The sequence below is a fragment of the Puma concolor genome, chromosome B1 (genome assembly GCF_028749965.1).
Source record: "Puma concolor isolate L17-30 chromosome B1, mPumCon1.1.hap2, whole genome shotgun sequence".
Taxonomy (NCBI): domain Eukaryota; kingdom Metazoa; phylum Chordata; class Mammalia; order Carnivora; family Felidae; genus Puma; species Puma concolor.
In genome coordinates this window covers 60,331,807-60,352,332 of record NC_141670.1, presented here as the reverse complement: position 1 = coordinate 60,352,332, position 20,526 = coordinate 60,331,807, and the positions used below count along the sequence as shown (strand labels likewise).

Sequence of the window (20,526 nt, the reverse complement as noted above, 5' to 3'; positions counted from 1 at the left end):
ACCCCCTTCTCTCTCTCAAAATAAACATTAAAACACACACACACACACACACACACACACACACACACACACACACACAGCTAGTTTTCCCTGAACCGATAATTTCTCCACAATTATATTTATTACATTACTAGAATTGCTCATTTCTCTTTTATGCCAGAGCATTAAAATGCTCTCCATCAGGGAATCTACAATAGGCATGTAGTGTCAAATAAAATTCATGATCATATTTTTTAAACAAAAACCCTTTAAACAAATGAATTCAAGTGGACTGCTTCTGTGAGCTGCTGCTATGAGAACTTCAGAATAAGCAAATGTTAAAATATAATTTCTATTTAAACAGTATTTTGGCATGCCTGACAAAACTAAGTATGATTCTGATTCTTTTACTAGTAGCCAATTGTTTTCCTTACCCTGAGCTTAAAGTTGACCATCGACATTGTTGGGGGAAAAAAACCCAAAAGATATTTTGAACTGCTTACTTTCCTTAAATGACCTGATTGGCTATCCATTAGGCCACTGAACTATTCAACTGTATAAAGTGGATGCAGGAACTGACTTCCCTGATCACCGTTTTTTAGCCACTGTTTAAATGGAAAGCAGAAAAACAGACATGACTACAGTACATCTGAGGAAAGAGACAGATTTTATAAGACTAGGCCAGTGATGTTTTCCGAATGCTAAAACATAAATAGTCTTTGAAATTCAGGAACATATCTGAGCATTTGGGTTTTATTACCCTCTCTTCCTACTCTCCAGTTCTCTGACACATTCACTCTTGCTCTCTCCTCCCTAGTTGGTGCTCAATCTCTTTTCCTCTCTGCTTTTCCCTGCTTCATTCTTTTTATCTCTTTATGCTTCTTCCCTTTTAAAATCATGTGTTAGAGCTCTAGAAATGAAATTCACTAGTACCTAGATATAGCCCCATTAGGGATTAGATATTCAGATAAAAAAAGGAACCACCAGATTCTCTCCTAATGCATTTAAGAGACTGAAACAGGTTTTTCTTGTCACTACTGTGTTGTATCTGTCTAATGTGTTTTACACTCCCTTCTCTGTCTAGACAGAAGTCGGCTTGCATCACAAATCTTTTCAGACTGTTTTGTGAATTAATAGCTAGTCAGCTTACTTAAGACCAACATCCGTTTGTCATATTACCTGCTCTGGCCTCTTTCCTTGACATTCTGACTTTATACTGATTGAATCCTTCAAAGACTAGTCTGGGGTGGAGGTGGTGTGGAGGGCACAGAACACTCATTTGACAGCTGTTAATACTCAGGCCCTTACTCAGCTGTCTGGACATAGCCACAAACTGTATTGAGTTACTTCTATAGCATTGTCTGGTGGTATGCGAAATTAAAAATCCCGTGTCTTGCTGGCTGGGAAGTTACACTTATAAAAATATGATGCCTTGTACTTTCAGTATAAATCTCTGCTGACCAAATGCCACCCATCATCTTAGATCTTCTATAATAGAATCCATGTTTTGATTCTGTGATTCAGAATGTGAAGTTAATTATATTTGTTAGATGTACTAAGGTGCTGAGTTGTAGGACAGCAATGGTAAAGATGTTTGAGATCCCAGTAGATTATACATAGTTAAGAGCTTAAAGGTTAAACAAAGTTTAAACAAAAGTGGATTGTGTGAAACCTGTGATTCTCAAACTGTGTGACGAGGTGCCCTGGGGCACCACACAGATTGACAGAGGTACTGTAATGTTTGAAAATTTTAATGCAAGTACAATGATACTCAGCATTTGATAGACACAGCTATTAGCTTGAAACAGTTCAGGGTTTCAACATGAGGTCACTCCACATTCTTTTCTATGACATCATATCTATGTGAAACTGCGTTTTTGATGTGTACATGTGCTAAACAAGTAAGTGCCACATGAAAATCAATGTGGAACATGAAATGAGGCTGGCTGTGTCCCATCTGATCTCAAGAGTTCTGCAGTACCCAACAGATGCATGCATTCATTAGTTAGTAATTGTGGTTATTTAAGAATAAAATAATATTTTTCTTTCAACTTATATGTGTTTTTTCTAATAGTAACTAACTTGTTAAGACCTAAGTACTTACTATATTCTTTCAAAATAACTACGTAACAAATGAAGGTATATATTTTGGCTTAGGAGCATCATAAAAAAAAAAAAAAAAAAACAACTATTACTGAGACACTTAGGATCCCATGGACCAAGAAAGTTTGGTTTAATCTTTTGGAAGAGAGGCACATTTGAGAGTGCATCAAAAAGGAAACTCAGTGACTCTTAGAATTCTAAATTCTCCATGATCTTACTCCAAGTCATCTTCTGCACTGACCTTCTAGAATGCTGGCCTGTGAGCCTTTCCTTTCCAGGCAGAGCCTAAAGGACTCCTTTCTGGGCAATCTGAACATCCCAAGAGAAACAAAAAATCCATATGTGTGATATGGGAGTTTTTCCAACAAAGAGGCCATCTAGATCACCATACCGGGAAGGCCAGAGTGGGCAAGCTCCTCTGTCTTCCTCTGAGCATCTAATCAACTCAGAACCATGTCAACAAAAAGAGAGAAAAAACCTCTGAAGAAACCTGCATCATGGATGATCTAGAAGAAAAGAAGCATCTTCCCTGGAAAGCAACTTGAATAAAACAGACTTGCAGAGAGAAGAAAATGTAAAAACCCAACCCTCTTCTCAGATAAGAAAATCAGCACATCCAAAGAGTGAAATTGAAAATGCCTTAAGAAGAGGGGAGGAACATTCAGAAAAAAGCTCTTGGAATGGAAAGCTGGTAGCAGAAATAAAAGTTGAGGAAATGTTTCACAAAGTAGGGCAAAAAGACAGCAAAGGACTATAAGAGCAAAGGTAAGAAGAGTAGATACACTAGAGAACTTGCTTAAGTAGACTACACCTATATATTGGAATCCCAGAGGAGAGGACAAATAAGGGGACGAGATTATCAATGAAATATTTTTTAATTCCCTAAACTGAAGGTAACTGTTCCCAGATTGAAAGGACTCACTGTGTGAACAGTGGATGAAGATAACTTCACAGCAGTGTGCATCATGAAATTCAGAATATCCAGGACAAGGAGATGATTCTGCCAGTGTCCAGGGGAAAAAACATGAAGGCACATAAAACAAGATAGAATGGCTTCAGACTTCTTAGTAGTCATGCTAGACATGAAGAGACAATGAAGCAAAACCTTCAAAACTCTGAAGTAAAATTACCTCAAACTTAGAATCCTATACCCTGCCATACCTTCAATTCTTTGTGAAGATACAGTCAAGAGTTTCCAGACTTGCAAGGTCTCGGAGGTTTTCCTCCACAACTCTTCAGGTGGGATGTGTTCTACCCAGCAAGAGAACTCCCCTAGAAAGAGGAAAATGTGGTGGATGGGAAGCAGGCCATCAAGTGCAGATGAGAGCCAAAGGGAGCCCTGCAGGAGGGTGACAGCTGGGCGTCAGGAATGGAGGATAGTTCCAGACTGGAGTTGTGGGGCACAAGAGACAGACACACTGAAGTTTTCAGCACTAAGAGCTCATCGCCACTGCTTCCTCCTTTACCCTGGTGACAGAATGGCAGGGTGGCAGGCCTGTTGTGCTCTCCCCTCCCTGCACAGCCTCCCGGTTCAGCTAAGAACATTCATTTCATCCTCCCTTCCGCCACCGGTCTCACTTGTTCTGGTGCTGAGATTTGGAAGTTGGCCACGTTGAACTTAAAAACAGAAAGCATAGGGACACCTACTTCCCCAGCTATTCGTGCTGGCTGTCCAGTTCCTGCCCACACTTAGCCCCAACAGACTTCCTCATGGAGGTAAGCCTTAAGGTTCCCAGGACTCATTCAGGGTTACTTGTCTGCCGATTACTCCTGTGGTGGTTTTTGTAAACATCATGGGGAGGCTGAAGCCAGTTTACACCCCAAGATAGTTCCTGTAAACTTTTTCTGACAAGTTGGCCTTTTCTTTGCACAGTAAGACTTGTGGTTAGGACTCAATTTTTAAAAACCAAACACATTTTTTGAAGGATACAAATACAAGAAACATAATCAAAGGACGGATGATCTCAAAAGAAGGGGGAGGATTCAATTGGGGAGGGCATGGGGGCATTTCTAAAGTATTAGTAATATTTTATTTCTTAGACTTGATGGGTGCACAGGGGTTCATTTTATTGTTATTCCTTAAACCGTGCATTTAAAATATCCTCTATATATGATACAGTTTGCAATTGCAAAAAAAAAAATCCTTTATGAAAATTTATGCAAACATTACATTTACCAGCACTGAATCTCATCTTGTTGATTTTAACCCAGACTCGTTTTTATCAGTTGTGTTAGATAAACCCACTTGGTTTGGAAGGTAAAAGCTGGATTTCTTTTTAGTTAGGCCGGACTCCAAAGGCTGGCGGGGAAGCTATGAAAGAAGGCATTTTATGAAAATGTCCCCTTATCACCCAAAGGACATAAGTAATATTATCCTTGCTGCCTCATCATTTTATAAGGTTTGGCAAACAAAGTTATTTGTATTTAACAAAGTGTTAAGTACGTCCAAAAATCTTAATGAAACTCATGGTTGAGTTCTGAGAGATATTTACATGATTAAGTAATTTTTAGCTAACTATAAAAAAAAGTATCAACAGTAAGTTTCCAATTTAGTAATTTATCACATGCCATCCAATCAAAACCTTTCATCTAAGAAAAATGGATTAAAATGGATCATAGAGCTACTGGTAATTTAAAATTTTTCCATTTTTTAAAACGGACAGTTTTTTAAATAGATAAGTAAGCCTCTAACCACCTTTGTTGGAGATAAACAGTCATCTCTTGACTTCCATTTCTGACCAGAATGTATTTTACAGATGTCTTAAAGGACTTTGTTCAAATAAGATGCTTCCAGATGAAAATGCAATATTATAGCCTAGCTCATCTCATTTCCTCATGGCTTTCTTCATTTTGGTCGTGTCAGAACCATACAAGCCATGATGCTTACTTTCTCTGAACAAGATGTGAGCCTAGTGTCACTTTGGGACGAAATTTTCTAAGAATAGAAAAGCTAAACAAGCTCTGGGGCATTTGACTAAAATTTTATCTAGTACAAGTCACTGAGACATAGCAGTGTGTGAAGATCACTAGAGGAACATCCCAATGATTGTCCTTCTGTGGTGGTGATGGTGTTCAGTGAGGTTGTAGCCTTTTCTAGAAGTTTAATCAATCTGTACGTGACGATACGTTTATGCAATGGAAGTATTCCTGGAAACTCGCATACAATGAGTTTTATTCAGTCAAATGTGAAACAGTCTTTTTGTAAAGCAAATGTTTACTTTTTTCCTGGGAACTAAATTTCATTCATACATTTATTCAAAAATATTCACGGAGAGATGCTGATAACATGCCAACAGACCAAATGCTTTCCATGTTCACAGGGGCTGTAGTCAAGGTACCAGAAATGAACATACTAATTTCACAAAAAATTATTTATAGGTGTGAGAGCTGTCTCCCAGGAGAGTTTGCCATCCTAAAATTACAATATAGATGGTGGATCTGACCAACTCTAATCAAAAAAGACTCCTCTGAGAAAATCATGTTTAGGTGGAAGCATCAGGCTGAGGGCTTAGAGACGGAAAGAAATGTGGCTTTGCGGGGAGAGCCAGAGTGCATGAAGCTCAGAATGAAGGAAGGAGAGAGGCACAAAAGGAACCTGGCAAGTAAGCAGCAGCCTGGTCATTTAGGGTTCTGTGACCACATTGAGGATTTGTAATCTGTCCCCAGAGTCATGGAAGGATGGGGTGATGATAAAATTTCATTCGCAAAAGTGCCCTATGGTTTAGAAGGGGTAATTATATATAGTAGGTCAGGGTGTTTTTTTAATGGCATAACTAAAAATCACAAAATCATAGGTAGCATAAGGAACTTTAAAATTGGCAAGATCATCAACTCCAAAACCACTTTACATCATCCCTGCTAGATAAGATTTTATCCTGTTTCTGAATGTAGGTTTCAAGGTACAGAATTATGTCTATGTTTACAGTTAAGGCATTCTCAGGCATGAACTGGTGATGGAAGTTTCTCCAAGTGTCTCCAGAAACTCCATCTTTCTAGGTATGAATAATCCAAGGTTGAGAGAAGACCTTTCCAGAGAACGCCAAACACTGGGGAGATAGTGCAGGACTGAGGCAGTGGCTCCCTGGGCAGGATGCACCTCGGTGCAGCTGAAAGCTGGGAAGGCTTCATGGCTTCCAGCAGCATCTGCTACAGGGGACAGAGGTGACCTACCTGTGCCGTAAGCCCATCTTCAGAGGGCTGCCAGTATATGAGGGTTTTTTTTTTCCCTCAAATCTCAAAAGATCAGGCTGTTTTTCTTCTGATGCCAGTATGTCCACATTACAAGCCCTTTGACTGGTCTTATATCCTATTCCAATTTATCATTGAAGACACACAGCACATCTCCTTGTGCCGATGAATTTCCTATTGAATTACTTGGGTAGTGAGAGTAATTAAAATTTTCAGATTCAGAAAACTCCTTGTTTCCTATCTTAAATCTTTCCTTACCTCATTTTACACGGAGTTCCTTGTGCCCTGAACTAGGAAAAATGCAGAACAACTAGAGAGGCTTTGTCCTCTGAGGGGGGAAAAAAAGCTTGCTCATAGGAGGCAGGATGACAGTCTTCCGAATTTTGACTTTAATGTTAATTAACCATGACCTTGAGAAAATCACTTTAGAACTCACCTGAAGAAATGAGAGATTTGGGCTAGACAACTCCAAAATCCCTTATGGTACTAATATCCTAAGTTTTCCCTTCTTTGGTTAAGTACATTTTTTTTCTTTCTGTTTAAGTATACTTTTAACTCATTCTGTAACCCTGTGTATTTAGTTATAAAATTTCCTATCCCGGGGCGCCTGGGTGGCTCAGTCAGTTAAGTATCCAACTTCGGCTCAGGTCATGATCTCACAGTTCATGGGTTTGTGCCCCACATAGGGCTCTGTGCTAACGGCTCAGAGCCTGGAGCCTGCTTCGGATTCTGTGTCTCTCTCTTTCTCCCCCACTCACATTCCCTCTCTCTCAAAAATAAATAAAGCTTAAAAAAATTTTTAAAAATTTCCTATCCCTTGTACCTTTCTAGATATATCTCACTTTCCAAATGATTACTCTTATATGAAGCTCCAACTTGAATTATTTCCACACTTTCTATCTTCCTTTTCTTTTTTAATTTTTTAATGTTTATTTTTGAGAGAGAGAGAGAGTGAGTGGAGGAGAGCACAGAGAGAGGGAGACACAGAATACAAAGCAGGTTCCAGGCTCTGAGCTGTCAGTACAGAGCCCGACGCGGGGCTGGAACCCACCAACCGTGAGGTCGTGACCTGAGCCAAAGTCAGACACTCAACCGACTGAGCCACCCAGATGCCCCTCTATCTTCCTTTTCAATTGGAAGGCCAACAATTGTGTACAGCACAGTAAGAAAAACAAAAACCCCACAGGATAACCTCATGGTTTCTCTTATTCTCTTGTTTTTCTTCTATTCAGTGAACTTTTTAATCAAATAATAATTGTGCACTTCACATGTATCCATATCTCTCAAACCTTTACCTGAAGCCACCTCCCCCCCCCCTTTTTTTTAATGTGCCAGAGTCCTCTGTCAGAATTTATTGGTGTTTATTGAGCCAGGAGCTGTGCTAGGTCCTATAGAGTATGTTTTTAAAGCTGCTGATCGTGACCCATGAAAGCAGAGGACAACCACCATTATTTTAAAGAAAATAGTCAGGCACACTTCATATAATCTTAAATATTGTTTTGAGAAACGTTTACGTTATACACGTGTATGTATGCATGGGACTGGGTCAGGTACAAAATGTATTTTCCCCCTCTGTGGGTTGCAATAAAAAAAATGTGTGAAATCCATTTTTGAGGGCAAAGTTTTCCATACTTTTCTGAAGATAAAAATAAACTGCAAAGTGTTTTTTTGTGTTTTAAATCGTTGGCCCCACCTCAAGTATACTGCATCAGAATCTCTAGGGGAGAAGAGAGGGTTAGGTAATCAACATGTTTAACAAGCCTCCCAGGTGATTCTTATCTAACAGGTTTGGGAAACCGCATCATGATTCAACATTCAAAAAAATTAATAGTCTGCACCCAACCTTATAAATAGCCCTCCTTCCTCCCCGTTGCAATAGCCTGATCTTATTGAGGAGCTAAGACATGCAGTTGAATTTAAATAATAATTATATCTAGATCTTTGTGTATGAAAGGCCAGATGTAAGGTATAAGTAAAACCAGAGTAATGCAGAGCCCTGCCAGTTTCATAGTTGTCATTTATTTTTTCTTTTAGTTTTTCACCTTTTTAAATAAAAATTGCTGATTTAAAAATACCAAAATACTTGAAATATACATTGCATTTCATAGTTCCACCATGTATTCATGGTGCTTTTCCAGTTTCCAAGATGCATCCTGAGACAGGGAACCTTTTACACTGATTGAGACAAAGGTGAGCAGAGGTGAGCATGCCTGACTTCATACCTACCCAACCCATTACACCACAACTCCTGTTTTATGAGATGCGGTCATAATTTGAGCACGATTTATGGAAATACATTATTGAAATGATAAAACATAGTATATTACCTAGGTTCAGAATTTGAATGAATTTTTCTTGTGCCATTATCAACACTACAGCAATTGGAACTGAATAGTTTGCTATTATTGAGCCCAGTTGGCTTTGTTTTCCACCGAGGTAAATACTGGGAAAGCCAGAAGATTCTATGGTGTTCTCTGTTTAAATCTACATTTGTAGTGGGCGCACCAAATGTGCCTCTTAAAGTCTATTTTGATTGCAAAATTTCAAAAATGTGTGTCGCTAAGAGGTGAGACATGAAATGAGTTATCAAAGTCATCTTGTCTTAAGTCATCTGAGGCCTGATGTTGCCGTATATAAAACTGCTTGCTGCAGTATAACCCAGTGTGATCACGTTATATTGCCTGCCAAAAGTATCCCAGTTACTTGTGGAAACACCAGAGGTGAGTTTTTAATTAACCAGTATTTTTCACTATTTTTAACACAGGAAGTCTTAAGGGATACCACCCTCTCAAAAAGAAAATAATTCCATTTGAAACAAAGTGACATTATTAAGAAGGCAAGATATAATTGAATAAAGTCAATGAATGGAATTCATGAATGGAATATAAAGGAAGTCTTTTTCATTTTATACTTTGTTTTATTTTTCATTTATTACTTTTTTAAGTATTTTTTGAGAGACAGAGAGTGCAAGCAAGTGGGGTAAGTGCAGACTGAGAGGGAGAGAGAAAATCTTATGCAGGCTCCACACCTACCACAGAACCCCAGGTGGGGCTCCATCCCACAATGGTGAGATCATTACCTGAGCCAAAATCAAGAGTCGGATGCTTAACCGACTGAGCCACCCAGTGCCCCTACATTTATTACTTTTATTTGTGTTTTAAAAATAAGATCCTTAAAGATCCTTTTAATAGGTAAAAATGTTTTTATTGTAAGGTAGGCCTTTTAACCTGCAGTTAGCACTTTTTCTTCCAGTGTTTAAAACATAAAATATGCTTTGAGACAAATTTGCTAGTTTTTATTACTGATAGTTGAAAGAAGGTACATTATTCTACAAGTCTCAAAAGTTTGCCTTTGTGGACTGTCAGAAAAGGAGGTTGGAAGAGAAATATTTTCTCTTCTCCATTTACATCAGTTAGCTATTGCTCCCCAGGACAGCATCCCCTAAATGAATGGCTTAAAGCAGCAACTATTCATTTAGTTCATAATTTTGGGAGTCAGCCATTTGGCTTGGCCTCAGCTGGGCAGTTCTGTGGTCTGCACCAGGCTCAGCCAACCTCAGTTGGACTAACTTGCTCCGGCTGTGGTCAGCTTCCAGGTTGGCTGGGAAGGAGTTAGGTTAGGATGGTACCTGTTGAAATGGCTTACCTCTGCTCTTTGTAGCTCTTCCTCCAGCATACCAGCATAGTCTTACTCACCTGGGACTTCAGTAGAGCTCCAAGAGATGGAGCAGGATGACCAAGGTCCCTTGAGGCTTTGGCTCAGCACTGACCAACGATATCACTTCCACTGCATTCTAGGTTAAAGCAACTCACAAGGCCAGCTGGAATTCAAGGGTTAGGGCAACTAGATGGTGCACGTGATGGAAGGGCTTGCCAAGTCACATTACAAAGGGGTGTGGATGCAGAGAGGAGGTTAATTGCAGCCATTTTTCTAGAAAGTCTGTACAAAGTCTTACCCTACCTACATAATATGGGAATAATCGATAGAGTGTGGGAATCAGAAAAATATCAATTCTCTTAACATTTGCCAATATAATCTTTATTTTACTGGTAAAGCATAGATAAGTATTCAACTTGAAATTAGTTAATACATTCTAGATCTAGCTTCTTTCTAATGCTAACTGGGAGGGAATATGTACTGGCAACAAAGCATTTACCATGTGCCAGGCAGTGGCCTAAGTGCAACGTATAGCCTGTCACAGGAATAGGTGGTTGGTGGGAGTGTGGAGTCTGGAACTTGACTGGGCTTGATTTCTAATTTTGCCACTCATAAACCAATTTGGGCAAACCAATTTGCCTTATGGTGCTTTAGTTTCCTATCAATAAAATGGGCTTATAATCTAAATTGTAAGGTTGACAAAAGGCTTAAGTCTAAATCTATTTTCAGTGCTGATAACTGTACCTGGTGCCTGATGAGGGCTGTGTAACCATCAGCTGTTGTTACGGTCATGATCATCATTACCCACAGTAACCCTGTGGTGCTTAATGCTTCTTAATTTTATGAGGCATGATTAATACCCTATAGGTAGGTTCTGTTATTTTCTCCTCCAATTTACAGAAAGAATGTTGACGTTCAGGAACGTTGACCAAAGTCACAGAGGCAAGATACAGCAAGACCCTTATCCAAGCCCTGACAGCTGGTTCCAGAGTCTGGGCTTTTCACGCTCTACAAGTGCAAGACTGCCACACTGTGTAATGGTAGCTTCCAAAGAAGTTGTCCGTAGGCCCAGCATTTACATATTTTGTTTCCCCCCCCCCCACTCCCCCATTGTCAGCATTTCAGAGAAGGTTGATTTTCCCCACTAACTGCTTTTCGGTTGAGCAGATGTAAAAGGCAGCTGCGTTGTAGTTGAAAGAGTTTCCACACATACTGAACCAAACTAGCTGGAGGAGAATGGAGCCGGAATCTACTGAGCATCTCTCGCGAGCCAAGTGCAGAGATACACACGTTGCAGACATCTCCTTTCATCTTCACAGATACCCCGTTAGGTATACATTATCCCCAATTTATAGGTGAGGAAACCAAGACTGCTCTTGTCCAAAAATCACAAAGCGCAGGTCTGACGGCAAAGTTTTTGCCGCTACACTGAACTGCTAAATTAAATGTAGAGACTCTATTGTGAATAGTAGGTAAAGAGATTCTACGCCAATTGTTGCCTGATTTGTTTGTTTTAGAAAGGCAGGGTGTCCGACTTCTTCAAGGTGACTTCATGGTTTCACTCTGATGAGTTCTTCTGCTCTTTTCACTTCCAGAGGAGATCTGTACCCTGGTTATCGCTGAGACTTTCCCTGAAGATGCAGGGGTCTTTACGTGCTCCGCAAGAAATGATTACGGCTCAGTAACCAGTACTGCCCAGCTGATTGTCACCTCAGGTATGTGAGCAGTAAGAGATCAACTGGGTTCTGCTCCCTAGCATTTAGTGTGTGGCTCACCACAGCAGGAAGAACTACCCCAGAGGAGAGCTCAGCCTTTAGGAATGCCTGCTGCCACTCCAGGAGTTATCCTGACAAACCAACGTCTGGTCAGGAAACAAAGGCTTTGTGGGGAGAGGGCGTAGACATGGAGATGAAGAACGAAAAGATAATGACAGTGCAGCAACTCAACACACATGGGGCTGTTTTCTCAGTCATGCAACTTGGTCTTGGAAACAATGGATCTGGTTTCCAAACATCCGCATACAACCTAGAATCATGCTGACATCAGAAGGCCACCCCTGCATCAGAGGCGCGGTCAGTGCTGTCAGCAGTTCCAACTGGAGTGCCGGTACTCATACAAACAAATCCTTATTTAAGCCTCGATTGAAACTTCTGAAAAGGTAATACAAGATAAACCTAACGTAACCCGGAGAAGCCGTAAAGATCTTAGAAATCAAATTATCATTGAAAGTGGGCTATAACTCTGATATGAAAAACTGAAGCAGTATATTATACTGTTGAAACCAATATGCAGAACTGCTTGGATATTTTTTAAAACTCAGAAATGTACCACTAGCAAAGATAACATGAAATGGCTTTTTCCTTTATTTTCTTAGAACTTTACTTGATTACTTTCTGCTATTAGTAAGTAGCTTCACTTTAGTTCGCTTTTTTTTTAAATTTTTTTTTAACATGTATTTATTGTTGAGAAACGGGGACAGAGCATGGTCATGGAAGGGGCAGAGAGAGGGGGAGACACAGAATCCAAAGCAGGCTCCAGGCTCTGAGCTGTCAGCACAGAGCCCGACACAGGGCTCGAACTCACAAACTGCGAGATTATGACCTGAGCCGAAATCGGACGCTTAACCAACTGAGCTAACCCAGGTGCCCCACTTTAGCTTGCTTTTATTGCCTCATTTCTATTATTTATTTTACAGTAGCTTTTAAAATAGTGCTTTGGCCAAGCCTGGCACGTAGTACATACAGTAGGGAACCAAGAAACAGGTTGTAGCTGCATGAGATAGTCTTGGGGAGAACAATGGAACTGCACTTGGATCTCTTTGGAAGAGTAAGAAGCTGGTGCTAGGTGGCAGCAGAGGCACAAACAAGACTGGCTTAAGGATATTAAAATGGAAGTTGTAAATGCTTCCTCGTCTTATTAAGAAATGTCAAGTTCACTGGATTGGTGATGGAGTCGATAGGAATCGGTACTTTAAATGGGCAACAGAAACGCCAGTGCTGTGATTGGAGCTGCAGAGCAGGGAGGCCCGCAGGGTTTGTTGCAGAGCTGGCTTGAAGACTGTCCCGTCAGATGGGCATAGCAGTATCCCAGCAATGTGGCCAAAACTCTGGGCTCTAAGCATCTTATGTGGCAAAAATTGGCATGCGGTATTTCCCATTTTCACCTGGGGTAAATCTGCTGGGAGCCGAACATAATCAACAAATAGTTTTGAGCGTTCAGTTGACCTCAGTAAACCTTTTTGAGTCCATTCCTGGAGCTCTGCTGGGCTCTGGGCAAGGTGGGGAATCCAAGGATGACATGATCTTATCGCAAGATGCTTTCTCTCTGTTGAGAGTTAACAAGTAAGTTTCTTTTGTACTGAATTACAGCTGTGGCAGTTATCTGAATTGGAAAAACATGATGCGATCATAAGACATTTTATTTAAACTCAGAGTTTTACTTTCCTTAGATTTAAATAAAATGCGTATCCATCATGTACCACATAAAGCCGTTATAGTTTGAGCTAATGGGTGGTGTGTTCGTGCAGATCCACACGGAAATGTGAGCAAACGAAGCATTATTCATTGACGTTATTTGTATTGTCATTTTTTTTACCAACCTCTGTCTTTAATTGACGTTATTTGTATTGTGTCATTTTTTCTTTTTTACCAACTTCTGTCTTTAATTGACATTATTTGTATTGTCTTTTTTTTTTTTTTTTTTTTTACCAACTTCTGTCTTTAATCCTGTTTGAAACTTGTTAATAATGAGTTGGTAGCTGGTCTCCCCGCTTGTGGCCCCAGTCAGGAAATGAAACAGGTTAACAGTCCCTGAAAACCAGTTTGGAAGAACCAGGTCCTCCAGCTGGCTTTGCTTCTGTACCATAGAAGCAGAGCAGAGCTCCCACTGTTTAAACAACTTAACGGGGCGCAAGGGATGCTCAGGTAGTCTATGATAGCACAAAAATAACAGTTGAACTGTAACATCTTATTTTTTTTCCTCTCTTTCCCCTTCCTTAGCCAACGCTGAAAACTGCAACTATGACTCAGTGGGAGAATCCAACAGTGATCACTTCCAACACTTTCCACCTCCCCCTCCCATCTTGGAGACAAGTTCCTTTGAGTTGGCTTCAAAGAAGCCATCCGAGATCCAGCAGGTGAACAGCCCGGAATTAGGACTTAGCATGGCAGCCCTTCAAATGCAGTTCAGTTCTGCTGAGAGGGAGACGAACGGAGTCCATCCCAGCCATGGAGTAAATGGACTGATTAACGGCAAAGCTAACAGTAATAAATCTCTGCCAACACCAGCTGTCCTCCTTTCACCCACTAAGGAGCCACCACCTCTGCTTGCCAAACCCAAACTGTGAGTATTTCTGCATGGTTTTATAATACTTTCCATACCCCTGCTAAATTGCCTTTCTGGCCAGGGAAAACTTTTTGCCTGGACTCAACTATGTGGCAAGTTGCCTTTTCTGCAGGCAAGCTGTCCCTGGCCGATGTGACCTTGCTAACAAGTGCGGGGGTGTAGGGGTTGGGAGGGATGTCCTTCAGTAATACAAAAGATACCTAAAAATAAGGAAGGTAAGTGAGATGCTTGGTCAAATCTACCTTTTGCTAAAAGCTATAACTGGTTTCAGCTGTGAAAATATCTGTCCATGGCCTGGCCTTCCAATGTATAGCAAGGATGTAGCCACTCCCCAAAGGGGATGGGAAAGGAGACCTACTCTGAGCTCTCTATTAAAAACACTTCCAAATGTTTTAAATTTAAGAATCAGTAAGGAAATCGGATAGAGATAAGCCTGGGAAGACTGAAAGCTCAGGATGGAAATTCAGTGTGCAGAACCTGGGGAAGGGAACAAAACCACAGATAACCAGGCTCGTCAGGAAGAAGAGTGCCCCTCACAACGCAACCTACTTGGCTTTGGGATTCCATAGCGCTGCGTATTTCTGTGAATACCATCTTCATATTGGATATCCATTATTTTCTTAGCATGATAAATCTGACATGAGCTGTTTCCGTTGGCACACACAAGCAGAGAGTTGTTATGAATGGAGCCATTACAATGTCAGAGAGAGGCAGAAATCAATTAACTCAATAGGTTCTATCATAGCGTAACAGACCTTGAATTACTGCCCCGATAGGGGTCATTGGAAATGTCAGAGTCCTATAAAATGTACATATATTCTGTGAGGTCATATTTCCATGAGAATGAATTTGCCAGAATCTAGGAGTTATTCTTTGTTTTTCTGGTACTGAACAGCCTACTCTCTTCTCTCTGTCATCAGCTCATTTGTTAGAAATGTCAGAATGTATAAGATATTTCAATGAGAATATCTTAGTGTATGTTGCTTTGTTTACTGATTTCATGAACCTTGTTAGACTGATCAACCAGCCAAATGAATGTCTTAAGTTAGCAAATGGGCAGACAGGTTTAGAAAAATAAACTCTGGACAATCTTGCGTTGCAGTTTCAAAAATCTATTACTACGCCATGCTTAATTTTGCATTTCGTCAAAGTTCGTTTTTCAGGTAGCAAGGCTCCTAGGTTTGTGTGCAGTACTGTGAGAGATACCAGGTAAACATTTAATACCTGTGCTCCAGCTCCCCTGAGATGCCAGACAGGTAGAATGGACTCAAAAGTGGCAGCCTTAAAAGAGATTTATACCCTGGTAGCTCCAGCCCATAAAATTAATTGCCGCTGCTGACTCCTTTTATCTTTGTATTTTGAATATGTATTTGTTGTAGTGCTTTTAATGAAATGAGGAACCTGCTGTCTCCAGGGGAAGACTTTTAATGATGAGGACTTGACTGTGCTCTTTGATTAAATGAAGTGTATCGACCATAATGGCTGTCATAAATCGGATATAAATCACAGGCGAGCAAACATGAGGAGCTGTGAACAGGCATTTACAGCCCTTCTTATCTCAGGAGTTTCAGCAGCTCGTCAGCTTGTTGCTCTGCTTTCCAGGGATGCTCGTGTGCGTGACGGGGGCGGGCATGTCCACAAAAGAGAACAGTTCTGTGTGGATTAAGAAGATGTGTAGCTTAAGCACAGGTTTGAGGAATGACACCATGATTTGCTTGGTAGTCAGATTTTCAGTACAATTTAAATTATAGGAGAAATGGACTTCAGTGTTTAATATCCACATAAAGGGGTTACTCCCCCCTCTTCATAAGGAAATTCAGGGAAAGGCAGAGTACCTAATCACAAAACCTGGTAGCTTAGAAGTAACGTTACTCGTACCAGGTTTTGCCATTGTGTTTTTCTTCCCAAATTTTTATGTGCTTAAATATATCCTTACAACATCACTTAATGCTTTTCATATTGTATAATTACCTGCCGTTTGCTAGGCAGAAAATAATTTGTGATGACACTTTCAAAATATATATATTTCAAAGTTTTCTTATGAGGTATAATACTTTTGGGGCACCTGGGTGGCTCAGTCGGTTGAGCGTCTGACTTAAGCTCAGGTCATCTCACGGTTCGTGGGTTCGAGCCCTGCATCGGGGCTCTGTGCTGACAGCTCAGAGCCTGGAGCCTGTTTCAGATTCTGTGTCTCCCTCTCTCTCTGCCCCTCCCCCACTTGTGCTCTGTCTCCCTCTGTATCAAAAATAAATAAACGTTAAAAAAAAATTACATGGGGCGCCTGGGTGGCGCAGTCGGTTAAGCGTCCGACTTCAGCCAGGTCACGATCTCGCGGTCCGGGAGTTCAAGCCCCGCGTCAGGCTCTGGGCTGATGGCTCTGGGCTGATGGCTCGGAGCCTGGAGCCTGTTTCCGATTCTGTGTCTCCCTCTCTCTCTGCCCCTCCCCTGTTCATGCTCTGTCTCTCTCTGTCCCAAAAATAAATAAACGTTCAAAAAAAAAATTAAAAAAAAAATTACATGAGGTATAACAGCTTTTTTTGGATTTGTTTTAATTACAAAGTAAATGCATGCTCAATGTGCCAATTCAAACAATACAGAAGTAATTAAAGACAAAGTTCATGCTATTTGTTCTTCCTCTTCCATCCTGCCTTTTTCAAATAACCAGTGTTACTGGTTTAATCCGGTCTTTCCCTCCTTTATTATCATCATCTTTTTTGAAAAGGTTTTATCATTGGTTTAAAAGTTGTATCCATTGATAGAGGAATGCTCGATCATTCCATTGAATGACATCTATGAATAACTTAGAATGGCATTGAAGTTATTAACAGTGACTACAGGTAACTACCGAGTAAAATTCTTACATGTGTCTGTCTCTTTTCGTATGTTGGGAAAATGAAATTTTGCCTCTTATGGTTGACAGTGAAAAACTATGCATCACCTAATCTTTTTCCATTAGCCTGTGATTTTATTCCCATTTATGAAAGGAGAGGCTTCTACTTTGGGGCTTTATGGCATTTTGTTCTTCTGAATCCTTCGTAACCAAACAAATAGGAAACAATTAGGAGGGGGCAAATAATAGGAATTAAAACATTTACTCTTGTAATATGCTAACCTGGAAATCACCTTTGACCTAACAGACTCCTGAGGAAAGATCATTTTCAAAAAGAAAATCTCTGCATTTTTTCTCTCAGTAGTTCCAGTACTGATCATGAGAAGAAAAAAAAAAAATCAAAGACTAAAAGGAAAAGATAGAAATGTCATGAATTCTCTTCTTTAGCAAGGTCCAACCACAATCCCTTATTACCCAACAGAAGTCCTCACCAATAGCTTTGCAACCCTCCCAGACCTCCAGCTGAGTCCTTCCCACCCGTCCTGAGGGTGAGTTTCCTGGTTTGGTGTCATGTTGGCCTCTACTTCAGTTTCTGCATCTCTCAGTGTCTTTGTCTCAGATACTGTCCCTCAAGTAGAAGTTTAACACAGTTCAATATAGGCTATTCAGTAAGTGCCATATGCTAAGCACGGTGCATTTGTGGCATAACTGACCACTTGCTGTAGGAACAGAAGTGCACTTAGAACACTACACAGGAAAAAGTATCATGCGTGAGAGTTAGTTATGTGACCGAGTGTCTGATACTCGTGATCTTCTGTCACAATGCAAAGAAAAGAAGCAACATGGTGCTTAAATCTTACTTCTTATCAGAGAAAAAGAGAAAGGAATAAATATAAACCTAACTTATGAAGTATTTGTTACATTACTTTCCTTGTTCAGAGTGCATCAGATTAGCCTGTTGCCTCCCACTCTCTGCAAATTGTGTCTGAAGGTTCAAAATAAACATAGGGCTCAGTTTGTTAAGAGGAAACAAAATCCCTGCTTCTCTTTATTCCTGCCAAAACATAGTCCTTCAAAGGCATGGATATGCGTGGGATCCCCAGGAATAAACCATGGAGGGAGACTTGTGAATGCCAAATTTAGTAGGTGATTTGCAAAGCATATAGAAAAGCATGGTCATGTTTTTCCACTGAGCTCACCTCCTAAATTTGACCAAACAATATATGAATAACAGGCTGTTTTCAAATCTCATTTATTTCTTTGTTTTGAATATTCTTCCTCCATCTTGTGGGAGGGAGGTAGAATATAAACTTGTGGAAGAAGCAACATGAAAAGTCAAAAGGGAGATTTCTGAAGGATGAATCAATGGACAAGTCTTTACACCCAGAAACAGGACAGGTCAGCAGATAAAATGATACACATTTGCCACTCTAATGCCAGTAATATGCACCTTAGCATGAAAAATCATGCCCTTTCTCCTGTATTGCTGATAAAACAAATTCCTAAATGCCAAAAAAAAAAAAAAAATCCATGCCCTTTGACTGGAAGGATGGCAGTAAGCTGTTTTCAGAATTTTTACATGCTTAATCAACAGCAAAACTAGATAGGGACTTAACTCTCTCTGCACCTGTTCTTCCTGCTTTCTCTTCGCCTAACCTCTAAAGAGAAAACAGCATCATTTCCTATCTGAAAGGGGTAAAATGATTTCAGCCTGAATCAGGCTTTTCGAAATAATTGCATTTCACTACCTTTGTTTATGTCTTTCTTCCTTCTCTCAGTCCCACCCTTAGACACCTAATTGTTCTGCACTTCTTGTCTCAAGAGAGGGGCATGTCCTATAAACTTATTCATACTGAAGGTAGTGGGGATTTTATGTGTCACCTCAGTGCAGTTGTGGACTGACAAAGTGAATCTACATCTTTGTAATAATAAGCACTGTGTAAGTCAGACTCCCGTCCTTTGACTGCATGTGCAGGAAGGAGGATGATAGGTTTGAGAGATCGAGGACGAGGAAATAGCAGCCTGTATCCCTGTCTTTATCAGTGATTGAACTGTGCGTGGCTTGCTATATTTGGAAGTTCCTTAAGGTTTCCTCCACACTGCAAGCACAAGTTGTTCCCTTGCCTGGAATGTTCTACTCCCCAGAATGTTCTGCTACTAATAGTTGGCTCCTTTTTGCTTTCAACTCCCAGCTACATGTCACCACCTCCCCTGACCACCCAAACTAAAGCAGCTACCCAGCCATTCTCTAATAAATCATCCACTTTAATTACCACAGAGCGTGAAACTCTTTCTGATAGCTTCTTGTTGACTTGCTTGTTAGCATGTGTATTGCTTTTGCCCCATTCTTAGAATGTAAGCTTTTTGAGAGTAGGAACCTTGACCTTTTTTCACTGCTTTTTTAACCAGACCTAGATCAGGGCCCAACGAATAGTATGCTCAAAAACATTTTTGAATGAGTGAAGCAAAGCTAGACCAACGAAAAGGAAGAGCGAGCTCTCCCACTTTTAGAGCAAGCCTATTTGTTCCACTTAACTTCATACCTAGATACACTGTAAGACTTCTGTTTTCAAACCTCACCAGTTCCAGAGTTTTCCCACTGTGTCATACTTTTCCAACTGATATCATTCACCTTATAAATGGGATGGTATGAAGAATTAAGTAAAAATCCCATGGAATAGAATTACATTGGAAAAATTCATCCAGCCAAGTTACTCAATTTGGGAACCCTTTTCAACTTCTTCTTCATTTCTCCTGTTGTTTCACTTGATCAACATCTTACTTTAAAACATTATGGGGAAAGTGAGACATTTGGAAGGTCCAGAAGGACATTTTTCCTCTCTGGTACATACTTGCAATGTTTTTTGGCCACAGTACAATCGAACTGCTAGTTCAAGGTGTGTGTACTTGACATGTTAACACCCCCATCAGATGCCAGACTCTTGATGAAAGGCTGAGAGCTTCTGTGCTACTCCCTTCCTGTCCTGTTGATGTTGGACTCCTGCTCCAACTCCACTGTGTGGCTTGGTCAGTATAACTTAGGAAGTTGAACATTTTTCCATCCTTCCACCTCTACTAGTTGGGGTTGAAGAACTCACTATATCACTGACCTCAGAATATAAATGGTTTCTTAGGCTCTATTTTACAAGCCTTACCTTATAGGTTTACGTGCATGAGCACGTACACACACACACACACACACACACACACACACACACACACACACAGAGGCAAGGAGAAGGTCAGCACAACAATTTGAGGCAAACTAAGCAACAAAGGTCAAGGAGATGTAATCATAAAGCAATTGTGAAGACGTCCTTAAGTGTACATAAATGTATTTAAAAATCTAGCACATTTCATCCTCTCAATAATTGAGCATCTATAAAGTGTTAGGTAGTGTTGGCTACTGAAGACACAAAGATGAA

General features: G+C 40.4%; 1 protein-coding gene across 7 annotated transcripts in view; it reads left to right on the top strand.

Moving 5' to 3' along the window:
* Window positions 1-20,526, top strand: part of PALLD (palladin, cytoskeletal associated protein) — a 406,810-nt gene that overhangs the window by 193,777 nt on the left and 192,507 nt on the right. For all 7 annotated transcript variants that reach the window (XM_025921710.2, XM_086703911.1, XM_086703908.1 and 4 more), the window contains 2 exons: window positions 11,523-11,642; window positions 13,926-14,268. In XM_025921710.2, coding sequence (XP_025777495.2) covers window positions 11,523-11,642; window positions 13,926-14,268 — 463 coding nt within the window. The remainder of the gene's footprint in view (window positions 1-11,522; window positions 11,643-13,925; window positions 14,269-20,526) is intronic.